The sequence below is a fragment of the Myotis myotis genome, unplaced genomic scaffold, assembly GCF_014108235.1.
Source record: "Myotis myotis isolate mMyoMyo1 unplaced genomic scaffold, mMyoMyo1.p scaffold_m19_p_7, whole genome shotgun sequence".
NCBI classification, from domain to species: domain Eukaryota; kingdom Metazoa; phylum Chordata; class Mammalia; order Chiroptera; family Vespertilionidae; genus Myotis; species Myotis myotis.
The window spans coordinates 53,100,415-53,125,597 of NW_023416379.1; the positions used below are offsets into that span (position 1 = coordinate 53,100,415).

The window sequence follows — 25,183 nt, forward strand, 5'->3', positions numbered from 1 at the left end:
TGATGCTGTGCCAGTTTGAAGCCTAAGTCTTAAGGAAGACTTAGGCAGCTTCTGACTGTGTGCTCTTGAGTCCACATATGAATGGCCTGATTCCCCTACTGGAGAGATCAAATGGAGAGAGTCACTGTATCTCACCCTACGTGCCAGCTGAATACAGCCACATGAGTGATGGTCAAGACCAGCAAAGAAACGGAGCTGTGCCCAAATGACAAAATTGTGAGGAAATAAATGGTGGTTCTTCTTTTTTTAAAAAAATATTTTTATTGATTTCAGAGAAAAAGGAAGAGAGAGAGAAAAAGAAACATCTATGATGAGAGAGAATCATGGATTGGCTGCCTCCTGCAAGTCCCTCACTTAGGATCGAGCCCACAACCCGGGCATGTGCCCTTGACTGGAGTCAAACCTGGGACCTTTCAGTTCGTAGGCTGACACTCTATCCACTGAGCCAAACCGGCTAGGGCGGTTCTTCTTTTTTAAGGTGGTTGTTGTAAGCCATTACATTTTGGAGTGGGTTGTTGTGCAGCAATAGATAACTGAATGAATCACCTCAAGAAAACTCCTCTAACATTCCTAGGCCAAGTCAATCCCCCATGAGACATTATCACAGTACTATACACATTCCTTCACAACACTTATCACAACCTATAAGGATGCACTTAACTCAAGAAAGACTTTCTTTTTCAGGGTCTCCTTCCTGTGATAAATTCAAGAGCTCCAGAAATATTTACCCAACTCAAACTCACCCATCCTGGTAATCGGGTTATGAAGGTAGGTCTGCCTGCTCAGGGACCTGGCTCTCTGCTTCCATCCGGCTAAATGTGTGGCCGATCCCCTGAATGTAGGTTCAGTAGAAAGTTTTTGCCCAAAAATTTAGGACAGTAATGGTCCTGCATTTCCCCCACTTCCCAATTTGTGATTCCACTTTCGAGCATTAGGCAACATTAATAGGAAAACTAGATTGGAAAAGATTCATGGTTTGCAGGTTTACAGTATGGAGATTTACACAGCAGGTTCTTTCAAAGTACACTTAGGGGAATCAATCTGTGACTGACTTTGGCAATCTTACAAAGTAAAGAGACTTCCAGTTCTAAAGGATTTTGTGGTGAGTCATTAAGTTGAAACAGAAAATCCATAACAGTAATAAATCTTTGTAGAAGTACTCTATGTTCTTTTAAAAATTGATTGTTTCTAGGTGGCTACTTCAACCACCATTATGAAAAGAATAGATTTCTGTTATAATATAAAATGATGCTTTCTGAGAAATTGTTCCTGGTTTTATGTTTTGGTAAAAGTTGATGCAGGAGATTTATTATGGAGGGTATTTTCAGAGGACCAGAACTTTTAATACATTTATTCTGAGTTATTTTCATTGCTTAAAGATATTATAGATCATAAATATTTTTAAATAATTTTTTATTATTTTTTAAGTATATTTGTATTGATTTCAGAGAGGAAAGGAGAGAGATAGAAACATCAATGATGAGGGAGAATCATTGATCAGTTGCCTCCTGCACGACCCTTACTGGGGATCGAGCCCTCAACCTGGGCATGTGCTCTGACCGGGAATTGAACCCATGACCTCCTGGTTCATAGGTCGACACTCAACCACTGAGCCATGCCGGCTGGGTTACATCATAAACATTTGCCAGACTGGAAATATTTTTGGTTGCTGTACTTGTGGGGAGATGGCCTGTGGAGTCCTAAATATAATGCACCTTAGGATTTATTGTCTTGGCATCCCAAAGCTTCACCCATGGTGAGTGAAGATAAACAGGGATTCCCATAGCCTATCCTCTCACTCAAGTGCCCTTCACCTACTTCCTACATATCTAATACAAAGACTTGTACATTCTCCCTTGCCAAGCTGTCATCTTCTCTCCTTTTCCATTGACACTGCTTTAGCTCAGGCCTTTGGACTTTCATGGTAGCCTCATAAACAGTTTTCCTGCCTTTAGCCTCAGTTTCACTCCATCTACCTCAAAATCCATTTTCCACCATACTACTGGAGGGATTGGTCACTCAGGCACTCCTTATCTCAAAAACTTCCTGTGACTCACCGTTCTCCACAGCAGAGGTAACCTCTGGTCCACATACATTTAGCAGATAAATGGACAAAGGGCCAGAAACCCTCTGAAGTTGTAGAGACAAATGATGTGAATATGGTCCATTTCGTGGAAGAGGGCCCATAGCTTTCATCAGATTCTCAAAAAGGTCTATGGCTCAACAAGAAGGAAGAACCAGTGGCCTACAGGAGAAAAACAAATACCTTGGCATGTGACATGATTATCAAAAGGGCAATGAAGGTGGTGAAAAGATGCTATAAACAGTGCAGGCAAAAGGTACAAGTTCCTTTGCTATGCAGGACAAAATGGGACCTGGCAGCATCCTCCCTACAGGACAGACAAGTTTTCCTTGCCTTCAAGTTTCCATAATGGCACCCTATGCTGATGCTCCCATGGTCCTTTGGTCCTTTGAGGAAGGCCATCCCAACCCCTCTCAGAATGGCCTCTCCCAATTGTCCTGAGAAGCTTGTAGCTGTTCTGTCTCCCTGATAGCTTGCTGGTGCAAAGCACAAATTAACTTTTTCAGGGTAGGAATGTACCCACCCTGGGGATACTTACCTGCTTGCCTTTTTTCAGGCATTTGCTGTTAGAGATAGTGTGAATCAGTCTCAGTACATGTGTAAGCGTGGGCCCAGGTGGAATCCAAGAACAATCCCAGATGACCTCTGGATCTGACTTTCCCAAACAAGGTAAGGCTTCAGGATTATTTGAAGCTCTATCCCTCATATGACATATAAGGCACTTCATGATCTGCCTGCTACCTCACTTTCAGCTCCATCTCTGCCATGTGTCCTATACTCCAACATACTAAAATATTCATATGTCCCTGAACGGGCCATGAGTTTTCATGACTGCCTTTGATATAAAATAACATCAATGTAATAATAATAATAATAATAATAATAATAATAATAATAATTCAAAACTCCAACAAACTCTTTGAGGTAGGTAATATTATCCCTAGTTTCAAATGAGGAAACTGAGGCTGATAGAAGTTACTTTGCCCAAACTTAACAAAGGAAGTAAGTGTGACCTGGAATTTTCTTTTTCCTGTGGCGAACGCACTCCTTACAGGGTCAAGTCCCATCACTTCCTGGTAAAGCCTGCTCTGACTTCTTTGGGTGGAGTTGGGTATTCATCCCTCTATGTTTTCATGACATTTTCAAATATTTTCACCATAGTAATAATATATATTTATTATAGAAAATTGGGAGATCGAGAAAAGTAATGCTCAATAGTACATCTATCTAAATTCAATCTTTGTTAGTATTTTTGTAACTGTTCCCACAGACTTTTTAATATTGTTATAACCATTATGTATATTTTATTCTGTATTCAATGTTTTTTGGATGGTAGTATTAACATAAACATTTCTCCATGTTATTACACAGTTTCACAATACCTTTGCTTTGTCAATTAGTATATTCCAGGTGACAGGAGATTTGATTTTGGGTGGTGGGCACATGGTGAATATACAAATCTTGTAACATAGAAACCTATATGATCATATTGATTAATGTCACCCCAATAAATTTAAGAAAAAAAGGGCTACTCTGGATACAAGTAACAACTCAAATGGTCTTAAACAATAAGGAATATATGATAATCACTGTTATTGTTATAACAGCTGTGACAAAAGTAGGGCACTCTCCGGGTATGCTATAATTTGGGTGTCTACCCTATTTTCTACAATTATCTCATATCTGTTCCCCACACCTTCATCTCTTTTAAGGGTTGACCCTGTCCTCAGACACCCTCAGATAACAGGCTGGTGTTGCCTGCTTCCTTGCTCATGGCCGGCAAGAGCGGGGGGGAAAATGCTATCCTAATAATGAAATAAACTTCCACTTCTCAGTCTGATTTTTTTAGGTCATGTGCTCCTTCCTAGACATAGAATAGTTCCTGGGGAAATTTAACCCTAACCCTCAGCTTGGCTTAAACTTGGGCTCTTGAACCAATCACTGGCAATTCCACTGGATGGGATTATGATCTTTGGTTTATTTGGAATCAACCGTTGGAGCTGAGGATGAAGTCAGCTTTCTTGAGTCACATGACTGCATTGATGAGGCATATATCCTGGAAGAAAAATTGGGATTCTGTTAGAAATGAACAAAGTGGGGGTAGGCGGAGGGACTATTAACATTTTTTTTTCTTTTTAAATATATTTTATTGATTTTTTACAGAGAGGAAAGGAGAGGGACAGAGAGTTAGAAACATCGATGAGAGAGAAATATCGATCAGCTGCCTCCTGCACACCTCCTACTGGGGATGTGCCCGCAACCAAGGTACATGCCCTTGCCTGGAATCGAACCTGGGACCTTTCAGTCCGCAGGCCGACGCTCTATCCACTGAGCCAAACCGGTTACGGCAACAATTTTTTTTATATTTGCTAATTTGGTAGAGGAAATGGTTCCTTGTTGCTACTTCAGCTACCATATCTATAGTCTCCTTCATACACTCTGTTGTGGCACTTCCATATTGTACGGTGGTAATATGCTCATCTGTGGGCCTCTTATAGATTATGAGCTTCTTAAGGGTAGGGACTCTGTAATACTACTATTTACTTCCTCAGTGCTTAGCAGATGTTGTATAAATATCAGTTAAATAACTGATTCAATGACAGAATAGATTAATAAGTGAATAAATACAGTGAAAAACACACACAATAAGATGGTATTTAGAATAGTCATGGAACATACAAAATGATATTATAATAAAAAAGGGATAGAGATTACTTTTTTCAACAAATCTTTATTGAGGTCTGACTATGCATGACCTGCTGAAGATACCACAGGGAACAAGACAGGTATGTTTCTGTGCTCATGGAGCTTAGATCCTGATGGGAAGAGAAACACTGAAGAAAGGACTGTGAGTCAGTTTTACAAAGAGAAGTGCAGGGAGTTTTGGGCAATGTGTAGTTGAGGGTTGCTCTAAGCTTTGTTGAACTTGGAGCTGCTCCCTTCTGACCAGAATCAGATCTTACTCCACAGCTTTTGCTTACAATGAGACAGACAGCTCAGCACCAAAAGGCAGAGACCAAGCCAAAGCTTTTACCTCTTTTTGTTCCCTGGTACTCCAGTTCATCACTATTCAGTTATAATGGCACTGCTTCTAGACCTGTGACTGAAGGTGGAGCTCAGTAGTTGTTTACACAGTCCTGCATGTGAGAGCTGGCAGACTGTGGACAGATGGTAGAAATCGGGGGCCAGCAGCGCGGGGACTTTGCCCGTAGTCTGCTGAATGAGCTGCTGTACAAGCTGCCTGACTACTATTCTGGGTGTGTGTGTCCTGCCCATACTGGTAGTCTGGCCTGCTTCTCGAGGGCAGAAGCTGTGGTTCCATGGTAATATCCAATCACAACTCTCTTAGCTCTCATTAAGGCACTGAAGGGCCATATTTTTCTTTTTATGTAACGTAACAAGCAAGAATGCATGATTTCTACACCAAAATAGGCTTTTGATTGGGGATTTTTAGATGTTACATGCACTCCTACTTATTTCTAAGAAGGGGAGTGCCTTACTTAGGGACAATTTACAAAGGTCATGAGCCTGTTAATGACATCTGCTTTCCTTGAGAAGAAAATTCCACGGTTCTGTGCTGGCATCAGAGCAATTCAGGCCCTGGGAGGTGTTTTCCCACAGTTCTGCCAGGCTAGGAACCTGACCGACTTTGGGAGATGAGGGATTGCTTCATTGGGGAAATGATATTCTGTTGAAACCTAAATGATGAGCATGATTTTTCAAAACAGAACGAAAGGCTTAGGGAAGGCAGTATTCCAGGCAAGAAAATAGTTTCTGTGGAGGCCTCAAGGCCTCAGGTAAGCAGGAACCCGGGGAACTGAAAGTCTCATATGCCTGGTGTGGAGAGAGTAAGGAGAAGAGGGGTGCTTAGTAAGACTGGAAATGTAGGCAAGGTTGAGAACTTGCACAGCCGTGCAGACAGTGTTGTCAGTTTAGGATTCAGACCAGGTCTGAAATAAAGAAGGTCATCACCAGAACAAAATGTATGTGCATGATTCTTTACTGCTCTTAAGGTTTCATTCAATAATTAATTGACATTACAAAATAGATTAAATTTTCATGTTGAATTAGAAGATTGTCTTGTTATTTACATTTTGTTATGAAAGCTTCTCAAAGAAAAATAATGGAAAGAATAACCTATATTTTACAATTAATTTTTTGCTATATTTGCTTTGTCACATATTTATCTATTTGGCCATTCCTTTCGCCATTTACTTATTTTTTGATGTGTATCAAAATAAGTTGCAGACATCAGTAAACTTAATTCCTGGACACTTCAGTATGCAAGTCATTAACTAGCACTTACTGTTTGTTTATTTTTTGTGGTAAAAGTCACATATAGTGAAATCGTGTTTCATTTGATGTGTTTTGATAAATCTATATATATAAAAGCCTAATATGCTAAGTGTCCGACCATTCAACCAGTCACTATGATGCGCACTGACCACCAGGGAGTAGATGCTTTGATTGGTAGGTTAGCTTGCTGCTGGGGTCTGGCCAATGGGGACTGGGCGAGATGGGCTGAATACGGCCTGGAGTCCTCCCATGATACCTCCCAGGACCGATCGTGCACCGGTGGGGTCCCTCAGCCTGGCCGGTGCCCTCTCGCAATCCGGGACCCCTCAGGGGATGTTGGAGAGCCAGTTTTGGCCTGATCCTCACAGGCCAGGCTGAGGGACCCCACTGGTACACGGCCTCTAGTATGTATATAAAAAATTGAAGCTTCAAAAAAGTTACAACTTGTATCAAAAATTATCATTGCCCAAGCAGTGTGCTCAGTGGTTGAGTGTTGACCTATGAACCAGGAGGTCACAGCTCGATTCCTGGTTAGGGCACATGCTTGGGTTTCAAGTTCAGTCCCCAGTAGGGGGCATGCAAGAAGCAGCTGATCAATGATTCTCTCTCATCATTGATGTTTCTGTTGCCCCTCTTCCTTCCTCGCTGAAATCAATAAAAACATAAAAAAATCCTTTATAATAAAAGCCCAATATGCAAATTGTCCCCTCGAGAGGTTGTTTGACTGGAAGACCGAGAGTTTGACTGCTCACTATGACGTGCGCTGACCACCAAGGGATGGCATGGAACTTGTCAGGCATTGGTGACGTGGCACTGCCAGTGGGTGGCAGTGGAGGTGCTGCTGGCCCTGAGGGGCCCCAATGAGAGCGGGACTGCAGTGGGATGGTGGAGCAGGTGAACGGGCGGCGCTAGGCCAAGGTGGGTGCAAGCGGGGGGCCGATTGCCCTGCCGACCACCCCATAGACGGTGACCAGCAGCGGTGCGGGGGGGCAGGGCTGCCGTCTGGCTTCCAGGTGCTGAGAGAGCCGGGAAGGGGGCCTGGCCCCTTCTGATCACCCCACAGGCTGGATGGTGGAGCAGGTGAGAGGGCAGTGCCAGGCAAAGGCGGGGTGCCAGGTGGAGCTGCGGGGCTGCGAGGCTAGGGGCATGAGCTGGGACCCGATTCCTGCAGGCCACCCTGAGGGATCCCACCCATGCACTGGGCCTCTAGTTATTATCATACTGTTGTAAGGCCCTTACATTATACATGAAGTGGTATAATATAAATTCAAGGTAGATTGTGATAAATTAAGGATGGTTATTGGAGTCTTAAGTAACCACTTTTAAAATGTTATCTGAAAAACCAATAGAGCATATAGGCTGGAATACAAAAAATACTTAACACAAAAAAAGACCTAAAAGGAGGAACAAAGAACAGAGAGGGCATATAAACAAATTGCAAGGCGGTAGACTTAAATTCACCTGCAACATAAGTATCCTGTATAATAAAAGCCTAATATACAAGTTGACTGAATGGCAGAATGACCGGTGGAATGACCAGTCGCTATAATGCACACTGATCACCAGGGGGCAGAAGCTCAATGCAGGAGCTACCCCCAGCCCGCAGTCCCTAGGCCTGCCGAGGCGGGTGCCAGTGGGGGTCCCACTGGTTGACCCACAGATCAGCCCTGATCGCCAGCCAGGCCTAGGGACCCTACCTGTGCACGAATTTTGTGCACTGGGCCTCTAGTACCAAACATAAATGGACTGAACATTCCAAGTAAAGAGAGTGGCTGTTGTCAGTTGGATAAAAAGTAAGACATTTAAAAGAGATTCATTTAAATATAAAGATACAGTTTGAATATTAAAATATGTATAAAGTCTATACCAGGCAAACACCAAGCATCAGAAAACCAGTATTTGTATATATTGGGCAAAGTAGATTTAAAGAAAGAGTATCTCCAGAACACTAGTTTAATGATAAAAAGGTCAGTTAATAAAAAAGACATAATCCCGAGGGTGTGTGCACCTAATAACAGAGCTTCAAAGAATATAGAAGCAAAAATTGACAAGAAAGAAATGGAGCCCTAGCTGGTTTGGCTCAGTGGATAGAGCATTAGTTTTTGGACTGAAGGGTCCCAGGTTCGATTCTGGTCAAGGGCACATGGCCAGGTTGTGGGCTCAATTCCCCAGTGGGGGGGCATGTGAAGGCAGCCAATCAATGATTCTCTCTCACCATTGATGTTTCTATCTCTTCCTCTCTGAAATTCAGCAAGAATACAGAAGATCTGAATAACGCACTCACCCACTGGACCTGATGTATTTAGATGATCGAGTAATTGTCGAGTACACATTCTTTCCAAGTGGATACTGACATTCACTAAGATATACTTTATGATACTGGGCCATGAATAAAAGTTAAAAATAATACCATATAAATAAAATAAAAACATAAAATACTTAGGGATAAATTTAATAAAAAATGTGCAAAACTCTATTCTGAAAAATACAAAATCTAACATGAGAAATTAAAGATCTAAATAAATGGAGTGGCAAATAATTCATGGATTGGAAGCTTCCATAGTATTATGATGCCAACCCTCCATAAATTGATCTATACTGTTAAAGCCATTGATCTATACTGTTAAAGTCAAAATACTAGTAGGATTATTTAAAAATGAATTTATAAGCTGATTGTAAAGTTTATATGAAATTTCAAAGGATATAGGATAGTTAAAATGATCTTTAAAAAGGACAAAGTTGAAAGACTTAACTACCTGATTCCAAGAATTACCAAAAAGTTATAGTCATCAAAACAGTGTAAAACTGGTATAACTAGATCAATGGAACAGAATAGAATCAAGAACTAGACTCACACATGTACAGTTAATTGGTTTACAACAAAGGTGCTAGGGAAATTCAATAGGAAAAAGGAGAGTCCTGTCAACAAATGAGATAGGAATAACTAGATATCTATATAAAAATATCATTGTATATTACATTTGTAGTATGTATTTACGACAAATTAAAATTTGGAGTCTATGTTTTCCATATCCTGGGAAATAAATTATGCATGTTACTGCTATTCTAGCTGTCTCAAACCCCAGGAGTATCACTATTAAGTAAATTAAAGGGCTGCCATAACAGTGAGGACACAAGGGCATCATTTAGAAAATCGTTTGAATTCATTAAATAATGCTTTACTTTCTGGATGATATAATAAAAATGACCTATTTTTAGAATGCACTTAGATCCTCTCTTTGCATTCCTAACAGGAGAAATTTTTAATTTCATTTATGATCAGTGATAGATATCTGTGAGACTTCTAGCTGGGAATGGAGGACAGGTGCTACAACTTGCAAAAGTGAAATCTCTTAAGCCAATAGCTAAAAAGCTTGAAAAAGTCAATAGATCTATTATCAACTTCTTTCCAAGGCTTTTTTTAGATACCGGAACAATCAAGTTCACTGTGTGTCCTTCATGTGTATGGGAGCTGGTGTTATTATTGTGACTAGTGAATCTTAATAAAAAAGAGAAGTTTCTGCCTTAACACACTGAAATGTAAATATAATTATGTTTTGAAAAAATTTTCCTACCACACATTGGGTTTTGAGAGGGGTTTCTTAGGGACAAAAGATCAAGCTGCTATATAGGTCTACCCCCCACATCCAGGAGGCTTTGTAATTGGGTAAGGTTTGATATCTCCAAGGAGTTCCTGTCTCAGAAAGGGCCTCTTGATTCTAAAGAGTCAAGTTGCAGCTGGAGTAGCAGCACAGTTTCTTATCATTCCAATAATCTAGGAAATTCTCCCAAAGCCGCAACAAAAATGCTCCCAACAGAGAAGAAATCTTCTCTCTTCCAAACGGTGCCAAAGATGCGCCATAAACTCTACCTTTTATTTAATTTTTTCCTATCCACCTCTATAGTGGTGTTTTAATTTTTAAAAAATTATAGCCTATCTCTGCAGGCAATGACACTTCCATTACTATAATGTTACTTGAAATGTTCAAGTTACAGGAAGGTTGATTAGATCACATTTCTGTTTAAATGTGTATCCACACGTGTGAGGATACACTTTGAACACTGTCACTGCAGGTCACTTCCCAAGCCCCCCACTCATATTACAGATCATCTCTTAGGAAGAATTATTGTTGCAAGTTGGTCATCTCATTTTGTCTTTCTTCGTAGTTTGCTATTGATGGAGCATGCATCAAGGCCAAACTAAGAACTTTACTCACATGATCTAATGTAATCCTTATGGCGCCCTCTCAAATAGATACTTTTATTTCCCCATTTTACAATGACCTTACTTTAGGACAGAGAGTTAGTGGTGATAGAGCTGGACCTCAAACGCAGATCTGGGTCCACAAGAACAAGATCTGTCAACTACTCCACAGTCCCTTACCGAGCTCAGAGGATGCATCCTCCTGATTTTACCTCAAATCCTAGGCACCTTCCCGCAACTCCCCGTGTGTTTGCTAGTCTAGGCAGAACTATACTAGGCAGCATGGAGCAAGATCAAGGAAAATGGAAGAAACTGCCATGCCTCTGACAAACTAATCTAGATAAGCTAGAGTGAAGCAGTTGTCATGAACTTAAGATGCACATTAGAAGAAGCATCTCAGGAACTTTAAGAAATATTCTGCTTTGATTGGTTTGTGGTGAGGCCTGGGCATCAGGTCTTTTAAAACTCCCTAGGTTTCTAATGTGCAGCCAAGGCTGGGAACAACCTAGCTTGAATGGGAAAAAAACTAACACTCATGTAAAATAACATCAAGGCCTGACTGGTGTGCTCAGGGGTTAGAGCATCAGCCCAGGCACAGAAGGGTGGCAGGTTTGATTCCCGGTCTAGGGCACTCACGGGAGTTGCAGGTTTGATCCCAGGTCCTGATCGGGGCATGTTGGGGAGGCAACTAATCGATGTGTCTCTTTCACATTGATTCCTCTCTCTTTCCCTCTCCCTTCCACTCTCTCTAAAAATCAATGGAGAAAAATATCCTCAGGTCAGGATTAACAAAAAAATGAAAATAAAATAACATAAAAATCCACTACTAATGTACACAATATATTCTGAAATATATTTATTTCTTATTTCATTCCATAAAGGATTGGAATAATTATAATTAATAATTATTCTGGAGAGAATGAATTCCACTGAGGGGCACAGACTTGTCACATAGGCCATAGACGGGCTGGCCCAAGTGAAGTCAGTATAGAATAATTCAGTTAATGCTTTATTTCTCTGGTTTTGGTTTGCAAGGCAACATTTAGCAGATACTGGAAGAACAATAGCTCTCAGAAGACAGCGATTGGTCCAGGCACTGTTTCTAGGTGGTAGATTGGTCCAAGGACTGTTGCCAGGCAGCTGATTGGTCTGGAAGCTGTTTCTAGGCTGTCTGCCCAGTAGATTGCCTTGTCTCCAAGGGTTACTCAATCTACCAAGTGAGAACAGGCCTCAGAAGCTTGTGTGGAATGATAATTTTCCCCGTTACAGAGCTTATTGAGGAGAATGCCAGATGACTCATAGGCACAGTGTACATTTTTTTGACCCAACTTCCTTAAGGGTTATGAACTGTTTATAAGGCAGAAGCTTCCTAACTGATTTTTTCACAAGTCGAGGGTGCTGGAACCATTCCATGAAAAATTTCCAGCTGTTAGAAGGGCAGCAGTAAACTATTCAGTGCAGTTCAATTGTTGGACTATTTCCTGTGTTTTTTTTCCTTTCTCAAGAGCAGATGAATCTGCTCTCAGGAGGAAAAAAGGATAGAGCAAAAAAATGATGGTGTAATAACAGTAAAAGAAAGCCAAGAAAAAGGGTAAAGTCACTATAATTCTATATCTTTAATATTTAATTATAATAATTTTTGCATATTTTAATTCAAATCTAAGGTCGATATTATTTGGATGATGATATATGTAAAATTTAAGGTTCAACTGTCTAACCATATCTTTAAAATGGTTCTATCAATTCCTTTATTTTATAGTGGCTTACCAAATTCCTTTGAAAGTATGATGATGAAACAAGTTATAAGCAAATTTTGTATTTTTAGCTTCAGATTCAATGAATATTTTTGGAGTGGCATACACAAGCTGGACACTCATGCTACATAATTATCTCATTTCAAAAATGACAATAATAGGCATATAGAGAGGCCGCCTGGTGACAGGCAGGCTCTGTTCTAAGAACTGGAGATATGTTTGGAAAAAAAAATCCAGACAAAATCCTTCTCAAGTGGGAAAGATAGGCAGTAACAACTTGGGCTGACACAGATGCTTCTGTGCCCTTGTGCTTGCCACATATTAACTCATTTCATTCTTTTAACAATGCTATGAAGTAGGTACTATCATCATTTCCATTTCATAGGAGAGGAAACCAGGGCACAGAGAGGTTAAGTAACTTGCTGAAGGTCACACAGTGAGCATTAGGGTTGGAATTTATGGTCCACAGGCTGCATGCTTAACTGCTGTGCTATTGTTCCTCTGTAATTAGCTCATTTCTACTTATTCTGTTGATGCAAGGCATACAAATTTTCCTTTTTCTTTCTCAACTATTTTCCATTTTTACTTCAAATATGTAATACTAGAGGCCTGGTGCACGAAATTCGTGCACTGGGGGGGGGGTCTCTCAGTGTGGCCTGTGCCCTCCCACAGTCTGGGACCCCGGGGGGATGTCCAACTGATGGCTTAGTGGGCCTAAGCTGTCAGTCGGACATCCTTAGCATTGCTACGGAGGTGGGAGAGGCTTCCACCACTGCTGTTGTGCTCGCCAGCCGTGAGCCTGGCTTCTGGCTCAGCGGCTCGCCCCCTGTGGGAGCACACTGACCAGCAGAGGGCAGCTCCTGCATTGAGTGTCTGCCCCCCTGGTGGTCAGTGCACATCACAGTGACCAGTCATTCTACCATTCGGTTATTTACATATTAGCCTTTCATTATATAGAATACACTGTAGATGAGGCCCCTTTGAACTGTAAGAAATGCAAAAAATTCACTGTTAACTCATTCTGGAACTGTCCCCACTTAAAACCAAATTGCCCCCCCCCCCCCTTCGTGGGGTGTGTGCTGCACCTTGGGAACCACTGGACTTGACACTTTTCCTCTCGGACCTTCATTTCTGAATACATATGCATATACCATGGGAATTGTAATCTCTTCTCCGCCTACCTCACTGGGTTGTCATGAGGAGGTTCTGAGCTAATTAATACACCTAGAAATGTTTCATCAAGTAAGTGGTGTCTAAATGGGAAGAGATTATTATTTTTAAGCTCATGGGTACCCTTGCAGGTAGCAGGTGCTGATTAGGGGAGGAGGGCATGATTGTTTCCTGGGACTCTAGCTATGGAAGCTTTGCAGAGGGTTCCGCAGGCCTCGGAGGGGCGGGCTCTGGCCAGCAGCCCTGTAGAGGTGGTCGTCCCTGGAGGCGCTGGTGGGGGGCAGGGGTGGTAGGGGGGCGCTAGGGGGGCGGCACGGCCGAAGGGGGAGTAACTGTCAAACCTCCCCATTTGGCGCCATTCTTTAAATTATAGTGGTCTTTTCGCAGCTGTGTGTGCTCAGGGCGGGGCTCCAATCTTCTGGAGCAGGGCAGGGGCTGGGCCAGGGTGGGGCCAGGCGGGCTAGGAGGGTGGGTTTGCCACACCCCCGGCAAGGTTCAGTACACTTCTGCTGCGGAGACAGTGCCACTGCTGTGGGCGGGTGGGGGGTGGGGGTGGGGATGAGTCTGACCCTGAGGGGCCGCTTAGGCCTGCCTTCACCCGGGTCTGGAGTTGTAGGGAGGAGAGGCGTGCCTGGCCCCAGCGGAGGGGGCCCAGCAGCGACAGGCCATGGGCCTCGGGGGCTCTGACGGGATGTCGCAGGCGTGCTATTGTTGTGGGCGCCCCTGGCGGGGGTGGCAGGGGAAGAGATCGGGAGTCAGAGATACGGGCTGCAGCTACCCCCAAGGCTGGGTCTTCTCCCTGTCTGGTCAGCCTCCCTGTCCCCCCAGGGGTGCGGGGGCTGGGGTAGGGTATTCGTGCAGGAGGATTGGAAGAGCTCCGGTGGCCGCTTCCTCTTCCTTCTTTGCAGTCCAGGCTCCAGTCAAGCACTCTTCTCAGACCCCCAGGAACTTGGCTCCGGCTGCCCTGTCCCTCCATGGTTCCCTGCAGCCCCTGCCCCACTCAGCTCTTCCCGGCCGCCCGCCTGTCAGGAGGCTGCCAGGACGCCCTGCTGTGGGCAGCGCAGTCCTGGGGCAGGGGGAAGGGGTGTGGGGAGCAGCTCCAGTAAAGTTTAGTAAACCCCAGGTTCGTGTAAGGATTCGGCTGCGGGGCCACAGGGGAGTCTGCCTGGGCGGGACGAAATTGCGCAAGACCCAGAGTCCCCCCTTGGCCCCTTGGCCCCTTGGCCCCACCCACCCTGTGAATTGTCGATTGCCGGGAGCCGGTCCATGCTTGCTGTTTCAAGGGACCTGGCATATATGGCATACTGTTCTTAATATGTTTGCTCACCTTCTTGGCACTATGTGTTTTAACCAAGGTCTCTGAGAAAGGTTGTTTCCCCAGGTAGAGATTTTCCCCTGAAGTTAGGGAGGGAATAAAATCCCTTAACTAAGTGCCAGGCGGGTAATTAATCACTTTAACTACGAACAATCATGCTTAAGCTACATAATCTTTACTCCCTGGAATGGAGATAAGAAACGCCCTAACCTTTGTAATAGAGATTGATAGGATTGAATCAACTGGTATAAATACAGATGTAATAAGACAGCAAGACACAGAACTTAGAACACAGAACTAAGAAGACAGAACCTACACAGAACGTTCTCTAGAGATAGAAGAACTTTGCTGGAGAGAACATGGCAAAAGATCCTGGACTGAACCTGACTACAGAAATTGGCAAGAGAACCTGACTAGAACCTGGTAACTGAACCTGGCTGGAGAACCTGGACAGAACCTGGCTGGAGAACCTAGCGAGGGAACTTGGCTACAGAACCTGGCTTGAGAACCTGGAGAACCTGGCTGGAGAACCTAGCAAGAGAACATGGACACAGAACCTGGCTGGAGATCCTAAGCAGAACTTCTCTGGAGATCCAGACCAGAACTTGGCTGGAGATCCTGGCTGGAGATCCTCGCTATGCTGATCAACTGAATGCTGCCTCCATGTCATTCCTTCTTCGCCGACTCCGTCCACACCTTTGGGAACCCCTGGACCCGCTGGGGTTGGACCCCGGCAGTCGATGTGACGGTGTCCCAGATAATTTGCATATTCCTATATATGTGTGTGCATGTGCGTGTGCGTGTGCGTGTGCATATATATATATATATATATGATTACTCTATAAAGATATTGGATAATTACGTTTGCCAATACTTTTCAATTATAGGAAACTCACTGTGTGACCCATACTTTACCCAAGGAAAATAAGATGAAATGTTTTGCTTGGCGTATTTGCAAAAATTTTGCTTAAAAATAAATGGCAGGTAGATAATATCTATAATCTCAAAATAGTAAGTGATCTAATTAAGTAGTTTCTAATCTTGTCTGCACATTGGAATCACATGGATTTTAAAAAATTAACTAACTTATCCATTGGTTTTTAGAGAGAGAAAAATCTATTTGTTGTTCCACTTTTTCATGCATTCATTGGTTGCTTCTTTTTATTTATTGATTTTAGAGAGAGAGGAAGGGAGAGGGGAAAAGATAGTAACTTCGACAGAGAAACATGGTGGATTGGCTGCTTCCTGTATGCCCCCTACTAGGGATCGAGCCCACAACTCAAGCATGTGCCCTGACCAGGAATCCAGCGACCTCTTGGTGCATGGATTGATGCCCAACCAATGGGCCAGGGCATTAGTTGCTTTTTGTATGTACCCTGACCAGAAATTGAACCCACAACCTTGCATATCAGGACAATGTTCTAATCAACTGAGCTATCCAGCCAGGGCTACTAGAGGGATTTAAAATATACTGACACCAGGATCCACCAGCAGGGCTTCTGACTCAATCAGTCTGGAGTGGGTTAAAGCATGAGTACTTAGCTGATACGATAATCTGCAAAGTGATAGAATGTTTAAAAGCCAGACACTTAGAATTACAGGCATTATTAAAAGCACAGCTTTGAATCACACTGACCTGGATGAAATCCCACGTCTGCTACAATGCAGGCCTCCCCTGAGTTTGTCAGGTTTAGTACGTGGCCCTTTTTTCGACCTCAGATGTCATGTTGGTAGCTTAAAGTCAGCCATAGTGGGAGTATCAAAGAAACTGGCAAAATCTACAAATTAGGGCATTCTGGCATCCCCCCAGGTAGTTGTTAACCTTTACCACACACCATTGCTTCCAGGCCTCTGCACATGTGGTCCCCACTGCACCCCCACTTGGCTCAGCTTAAATGTCACTTTCTCCTGGAAGCTTCTCCTGACGCTTCAAGATTGGGACAGATACCCTTCCGTGATTCCATGGTAACTTGGGCAGCCCCCATTGCTGTACTTATTATACTGATTTATTTTGTATCCTATGCTGGTCAAGTAAAGTCCTTGAGGTCAGGGATCTTGTCTTGCTCATTGCCATTGCTCTCCACCTAGGATAGGGTATGGCACATAGCAAGGTGCTGAATCACATTTCAAAATGAATCAATACATGAGTAATTGATATAATAAACCCTCCCTATTAAATAATAAGCTTTTTAAGGTTAAAGAACATAGCTTAACCTTCGTATCCCCTGGATTTCCTTACACACAGTGAACATTCAGTAGAAATGTGAACAGAATGAATGAACTAGACTTCAGTATACTTTATCTGAGCCTAAAACTAGGGGCCAGTTTAAAATACTCATTCCAGAAGCGAGTCAATGACCTTTGATGTTACGGTTCTATGGAATCCAAACCTGGAGTTTTGAAATACGTCACCAGAAACTTAAGGTTTTCCCATGTCATCAACTTGCCTCAGTTTACTACTCTTAGTTCCTCATTTCTCCTAACAAAGTGGTCTCAAGCTTATCCCACTTCCTCCTTCCCTCTTTGTCTACATGGACACACTCTTTGCTCACAGATTCATACGCACAGTGAACCACAAGGCAGAACAGTGTGGTGAGGCGAAAAGTGCTTGGGATTTAGGTCAGGAGACACTGGCTGTGTTCTGGTCTGTCACAACCTTTCTGGAGTCTTCATTTCTTCATCTGCAATGCAGAAAACGATTATCTTCCATATCTAATTTACTAAGTTTTGCCCTGGTCAGATAGCTCAGTTGGTTAGAGTATTGTCCTGATACACCAAGGTTATGGGTTCAGTCCCTGGTCAGGGCACATACAAAAATCAACCAATGACTCCATAAATAAGAGGGACAACAAAAACGTTTCTCTCTCTCTCCCTCTCTCTCTCTCTAACATCTATATATATAAATGGCTAAGTGACTGTCCATCTGTCCGTCTGTCCGATTAACCGGCCGGTACATATGACGCGCACTGGCAATTTAAAAATAAACGTTGACTCGTGCATGCAGGATACATATAAAGCTCTCACTAGCACCAATCGCACGTGTGTTTCGTTCTGTCATTATCAATCATGAATTTGGTTGTTTTTGTTGACATTCTGAATATACTTGATGGAGATTTTCACACCTATTTGAGTGATGATTCCATTGATTCAATGGATGCCGAAAAGCAAAATTTTCCCAATGATTTTCTTATTAGTATTACTCCTTCAGGAATGCTGTGTCATAAATTAAAATTGAAAGTAGGTGCAATCAGCATGCTACTGAGAAATCTTAATAGTAAATGGGGTCTTTGTAATGGAACTAGATTATCAAAAGATTGCAACCTAATGTAATCGAAGCTGAAGTATTAACAGGATCTGTGGAAGGAGAGGTTGTTCTGATTCTAAGAATAGATTTGTTCCCGTCTGACAATGGCCTCCCATTTAAATTAATTTGAAGACAGTTTCCCGTGATGCCAGCATTTGCGATGACTATTAATAAATCACAAGGATAAACTCTAGACAGAGTAGGAATATTCCTACCTGAACCCGTTTTCGGACATGCCAGTTATATGTTGCTTTCTCTCGAGTTCGAAGAGCGTGTGACATTAAAGTTAAAGTTGTAAATACTTCATCACAAGGGAAATTAGTCAAGCACTCTGGAAGTGTTTTTTTCTCTTAATGTGGTATACAGGGAGATATTAGAATAAGTTTAATCAATTTATCAGTCATTGTTGTTTTTATATCATGTTTTTGTTGTTTTTATATCATGTCTTTATTGCTATATCATGTTGTCATTGTTTATTAAACAATTTATCTATTATTTTCATATACATTTTACTAAGTTTCTTTTATTTCTGACACTTCTATCATAGAGAAAGGGTAAACAGCAATATTAAAATATTTCTTCTACTTAATTTCCTTTCAATGTGCACAAATCTGTGTACCGGGCCACTAGTCAATAAATAAAAATGAAAAAAATTAAAAATTAAAAAAAACTTTCAGAAAGATGATTTACTTAATTTTTTATAGGATCAAATGAGTTAACATAGTTAAAAATGGTTTTGTAAGCTGTAAAACACTACACAGAGTAAATGTAAAATCTCTCAGACAAATCGATCCTAAGCACATGGTATAGTTTAATAGTTCCCTAGCAAACAAGTGCAATCTGTAAGGGGATAAAAAGAATATTCCAGTAGGAAGAGGGTATAGAAATACAGGGGTTATTTATTTGGGAAAGAGAGAGATGCCTTACTTGTTTTGCAGCATATAATCAGGTAAATATTATGATTTTGCATAGCAAAGACACAAAATATTAGCTTCCTATCAGATGTTACATAGGAAGTAGGTTCCATCTGAGATAGCAGATGTGCTATCAGTCAGGAATTAAAAAAACACACAACTGATCTTGTCAATTGAAACAAACAGTAAGGATATATTGATGGCTGATAACTAGAATAACAAAATTTCATTCCCCAATATATCTAATAGGCTCTAATTAATCTAAAAGCATAAAGTAATGTCAGAATTAGATCAATACCTAGTAACAGAGTTCCTTTCAAATAGACAGCGACTAGTGAGGATCTCAAAATACAAGCATTTTTGCAGGTATACGGTTTGCCCATTTCTTAGTGTTGGGACAGATTTCCCCTTGCAGATGTTATGGATTAGCTTCCCACAACAGGAAGACTAGGTGTTGTTTTCCAATCAGCAGCTGGGACATCACTCGAGAGCTTGTTAGAAATGCAGAATCTCAGGCCCACCCAGACCTATTAAGTCAGAATCTGCACTTTAATAAGTACCCAGAGATTGAGTTTAAGGTGCATGGTTTCAGGGATCATTTAGTTATTTGTCAAATGGTAAAAAACAATCAGGCCCTTTAGGGTGATTTTTGTCCCATCAAGGTTTAATACACCCGGGCGGCAGAGCTTGGATTGGAATAAAGGTTTCCTGCCTCTGCTGGCAGGTTCCAGCATCACATACAAAAAGGCAGACAATGCTCCTCATAACTTAAACAGAAAAAGTAATCTTTTGCCCTAGCAGGTTTGGCTCAGTGGATAGAGTATTGGCCTGCAGACCAAAGGGTCCTGGGTTCGATTCCAGTCAAGGGCACGTACCTTGGTTGCAGACTCCTCCCTGGCCCAGGCCCTGCTAGGGGCGCATGCAGGAGGCAACCAATCCATGTTTCTCTCTGTCTTTCCCTCTCTCTAAAAGATCAATGATAAATATCTTTGGGTGTGGATTAACAACAACAAAAAAGGAACAAGTAATTTTTTATGGCATACAGAAGCAGATACTTACCTCCATGCATTGACAGTAATGCTTTGAAAGCAAATATTTGTTTTTCCTTTTAATCGTTCATATTTTCCAATGAAGAAACTCACACAAACTGCACAGCAGAGGCACTTTGCTAGTAACTGTTATTTAATTATGTGTAGGTTAGGCTGATGTTTGTTATTATGAATGTGATGAACCAGGGCCAAATTGAACCTTTGGAATGGGTATACACATGTGTAACTAAAGAACCTGACTCACTGACCTACTTTCTTGATTACCAAAGCAATCCGAGATTGGATTACTGTACCTGGGTTTTAGCGCCATCTAGTGGTCACACATGGTTTGGGTTTCGGTTGCAGAGCTAATATGGGGAATTCTAGTTTTATCTTTTAACCGAAATGCCTCCAACTTCTCACTTTCCAGAAGAATCAATCCAACACATACACTTTTTATGCTGTCTTAGTACTTAAAATTATAGGCTGAGGGTTCTTGGAGCTGATTGAAAAGTTGGAGATGTTCCTATTGTGAAAAGAAAGACTGAAGTCATCTTTGATGCTTTCCTCATTTGATATATTCTTTCTGTCATCCCTCCAACCCCCAGTAATTTTTCAAAACATTAAGCCTGAGCAATAGGGTTTCCAGACTCACAAAAGATCCCCTTTCCTCACAATGTGGCTGGGGAGCAGCAGAGGGCTGCTGGACCAGAGGGAGCCTTGCCAAAGATCAGTGCAAGCTAAGTAAACAGGTGGCCAACCCTTCTCTTCACCCTTTTCTTAGGGATGTGTTGTCTGAGCCCCTGGAACCAAGATTTAATTCTAGGCATAGAAATGGTGTCAGGAAGCCCCAAGAATGCCAGAGCTGGAATCTCCTACTGAAGGGTAGCAGAATATTCTTTCTACCCCCTAATATGCTTCTTTGGCATAAGAATTATTTGGATGACTATTTTTGAGAAGTAGCAGACAGTAGTTGCTCTGAAAATACAGAAGTCAATATCCTTTAAGGGAAATTTTCATATATAAAGGAAATCTCTGTTTGTGAGGGTATTCCCTCTCTGTACCATGAAGAGAAGGATAACTCCAAATTACAGGAGACACTTATCAACAGATAAGGCAATGACTTAAATCTGCATAACTGACCTCCCCTCAACACATTTATTTTGTCTTTAACTGAAGGTGGTATTTAAGATGGTGAATTAGGCCATCTGGGGGATTTACTCAGTTTCCCTGGGTATCTCCCATCTATACATGGTATAGATATACATGCTAATAAACTTCCATTTGTTTTTCTCTTGTTAATCTGTCTTACTTCAGGGGTTCTCAGCTACGAACTCAGAAGGGTAGAAAGAAAATTGTTTTTCTTCCCCTACACTTCCTATTTAGCAGAAATGGAATTCAGAATCAAGTTTGAGTTGGTTTACAGAAAATAGAGATAAAATATCCTTCTTTGCACAGTTTTGTGGCCAGTAGGAGGGACCAGAGTTGCTACCCCAAATATGCCTTTTGGGAAATTGATTATTTTTGAGAAACAAAAGACTCACTGAGGGAATACGAGGAGCCTCTGAGAGCAGGTTTGAAAGAGTGCACTGAAGAATTAAACTCTTCAAGCAGGCTCAGCATTGTTGATAAAAACAAGGAAGAGAAGGTGAATTTGAGTTTGCTCATATTTCATTCTCTGTAGCTCCCAGCCATATACAAAGAAAGGGAGGGACATGGAAGGTGATTTTTAAGGCCTCTGTCTCAGTCTTTGATTTTATGAATGACATAATGACTCTCTGAAAAAGGGAGAAAAACAGCAGCCAAATTCCTGGGGTTCAGAAAAGCTTGTGTTTCTGCAAGTCTAGGTATGCCTCCAGAGGTAATGGTGGATGTTGTGGGTTGAGTTGTCCAAAAAGATATGTTGAACTTCTAACCTCTGGTACTTGTGAATGTGACCTTGTTTAAAAACTAGTGGCTCAGTGCATGAAATTCGTACACATTAAAAGGGAATTGATTAGAGGAAATATTTTAATATTGCTATTTGCCCTTTCTCTATAATAGAAGTGTCAGAGATAAAAGAAAATTAGTAAAATATATATAAAAAGAATATATAAATTTATTAATAAATAAACCATAACAACATGATGTGGGAAACTGCCTATTGTCTTCACTAGCAGAGAGGTGTAGACAGAGAACCTGGAAGGCTGGTGACCTTTGAAGCCCTAGCAAAGGTCAGAGCTGTGCACCACCTCTGTTAATCCAGATAATGGTAGCTGAAGCAACCTCCCCACCTTTAGTCATGCAAATCCTTATTGATAAGAATAGTTTGTGTGTCACTGGAAACTCCCTGCCTAAGCGCTATACTATGGGTGGATCCCAAACCAAATAAAAGATTGGTGTGGCCTGAGCACCAGTGGAAGTCCTTCCTCTTGAGTTGGACTTACCCGCCTGGCCCCCCAATATTTCCAAATTATCTCTTGTCTCTTCTCTTTCATTTGTGTGCAGCTCCTCTTCCAGATCCTGAACCCTGAACCACGCAGGACGTGGAGGGAAACATTTACAACAACATGATATAACAACAACAAAGATTTGATATAAAAACAACAAAAACATGATATGAAAACAACATTGATACAAACAATGACTGGGTGCAGGTATTCGGCTCCCTTCTTCCTCCTGTCAGAGTCTGGGGTGTGCTGTGGGACCCAGAGTCAAGTTCCCTGCCCACCCATGTGCACCTTGAAATTGTGCGAGACCCAGACCTGGCCGGCCCCACCCCCATTGGGCAAGACCCAGACCTGGTCGGCACCACCCCCGGCAATCCCCGCCAGGTCAAGTCCCCGCCCACCTGCACGCACGTCGCTGTGCATGCAGCCCTGCCCACCCGCGCCTGCTACACACACAGTCTCCTGCTGATCGGTTGTTACGGCATGAGGGAGTCATGACCATTAGCATATTAGCTCTTTATTATATAGGATAGGGCAGCGGTTCTCAACCTGTGAGTCGTGACCCCTTTGGCGGTCAAATGACCCTTTCAAAGGGGTCGCCTAAGACCATCCTGCATATCAGATATTTACATTATGATTCATAACAGTAGCAACATTACAGTTATGAAGTAGCAACGAAAATAATTTTATGGTTGGGTCACAACATGAGGAACTGTATTTAAAGGGCCAGAATGTTGAGAACCACTGGGATAGGGGCTTTGCAGATGGAATCAAGTTAAAATAAGTTATACCAAATTAGGGTGGCCCTAATCTGATATGACTAATGTCATATCAAGATGGAAATTTGCACACAGCCATAGAGAGAGAGGAGAATGCCATGTGAAGACACAGATACATGTGAAGATGGAGGCAAAGGTTGGAACCAAGGAATGACTGGAACCACCAGAGGCTGGCAGAGGCAAAGAAGCATCCTTCCTTAGGGTCTTTGGAAGGAGCATGGCCCTGACAACACTTTGATTTCAAACTTTTAGCCTCCAGAACTGAGAGAATACATTTCTGTTGTTTTAAGCCATCTGGTTTGTGGCCCTTTGTTACGGCAGCTCTAGGAAACTAATACCATGGGGAAGACCTCTGATGGAAGATGAACCTCTGGGCTCAGGGCATTTTCTGGGGGTGGGCTCCCATCTCAGGAGCAGGGACAGTAGGCCCCTGGCCACTGAGGACGATGGAGGTGCTGGCAGATACTTGAATGAATGCTTGCCATCTGGAGATACCTAAAGGTTTCTGCCCTTGAAGACATCAGTGCTCTTACAGTAAACAGTGACTAGTGTTTGTGGCTGAACATCTGAGTTCTCTAGAACAGACGCTTGGGCACTAAAACCTCCTGTGTACCAGATAAATTCAAAAGAGCTTGGGAAAAGTTGTCTGAGTCTTACAAGGGCTAGGGACTTCAAGAGCTTTAGAACCGGAGAGCATGGGTTAGAACGGGCAGATTCAGGTTTTGTGGGGCCTTGTATCAATTTTCTAGAGCTGTTGTAAAAATGTACCCAAATTGGAGAGGCTCAAAATGTTTTACATTTTCGGAGGCTAGATGTCTGAAATCTAGGTGTAGGCAGGGCCATGATCTCTCTGCCAGCAGAGAATTGGGCATGGTTTAGGCAGACTGCTGCCCAGTAAGGAAACGGTCTTATTTTGTCCTGTCAAGGGAGGAGTGACTTTCCACTGACTAGAAGGTCTCAGCAGACATAACAGTGGGACAGACCAGGAGTGGGACTTAGGCTCTTTCAGGGAGGTAGCCTTTGGGCCCTCTCAATGCAAAAATACCGGGAGGGTCCAGGCACACAGGGTGCTGAGCTGCCCTGCAAGTTTCCCACCGACTCTTTAAAATAAATCCCGCAGGCCCTGCTCCTGTGGCTCAGTTGGTTGGAGCATCGCCCAGTGTTCTGAAAGGCCGCGGGTTGGACTCCGAGTAAGTCACCTCGGTTTTGGGTTCGATCCCAGGTCCGGGTGCGTACGGGAGCCAACCAGTCTCTCTCTCTCTCCCTTCTTCTCAAATCAAGATATGTCCTCGCGGGAGGATAAAAAACCACCATGTATATATTCCCTCAAACTCACACTCTTGCAGTTCAAATTAAGAATTTGTGCTTAAAGCCAAGCTGCTGCATTACAGGTAATTTGCCATCATCCAGCTTTATATTTCATACTTTAACGTAGCCTGTCACCTAAAGAAAGTGTGATTACCAGGTAGGTGGCTGTTACAAAACGCTTCCAATCGCCTCTGCGCAGCTGAATGGGAAAGACCTTCTGCCTGGGGAGGAGAACACCGCCCGTAGCAGCGCCCCACCGGGCGGCTCCTGCCTCGGCCAAGGCACACGTTAGTTAGTACTTTGAGTCAGGGACCCTCTGAGGTTCCTGTGCTTTGACACTCTGCTCTAGAAATGTACAAACAAGTCTTCACGAATGTTTTTGGATCAGTTTCACATACGACATGGACCCGCAGAAGCACCTCCCGAAGAGAAGCTCCTCATGTCCGGCCCTCCAATCCCTCGCCTTTAGGATTTCTCTAAAGCGCCTCCTCTTGACCCGCGTCAGCTTTCCAAAGCCCACATCGAGGCCAGATCCGGCGGGACGCAAGCTTGGCCGCAAAAGGGCGATCGGGCTCTAGGGCTGCGATAGCGCGGTGATG

General features: G+C 42.7%; 1 protein-coding gene across 1 annotated transcript in view; it reads left to right on the top strand.

Annotated features, from left to right (window-relative positions):
• Positions 1 to 684: 684 nt before the first annotated feature.
• Positions 685 to 25,183, top strand: part of RNGTT (RNA guanylyltransferase and 5'-phosphatase) — a 247,124-nt gene continuing 222,625 nt past the window's right edge. Inside the window, exons 1-2 of the mRNA XM_036316268.1 lie at positions 685 to 768; positions 2,640 to 2,752. Of these exons, the coding sequence (XP_036172161.1) occupies positions 2,722 to 2,752 (31 nt within the window). The 5' untranslated portion in view covers positions 685 to 768; positions 2,640 to 2,721. The remainder of the gene's footprint in view (positions 769 to 2,639; positions 2,753 to 25,183) is intronic.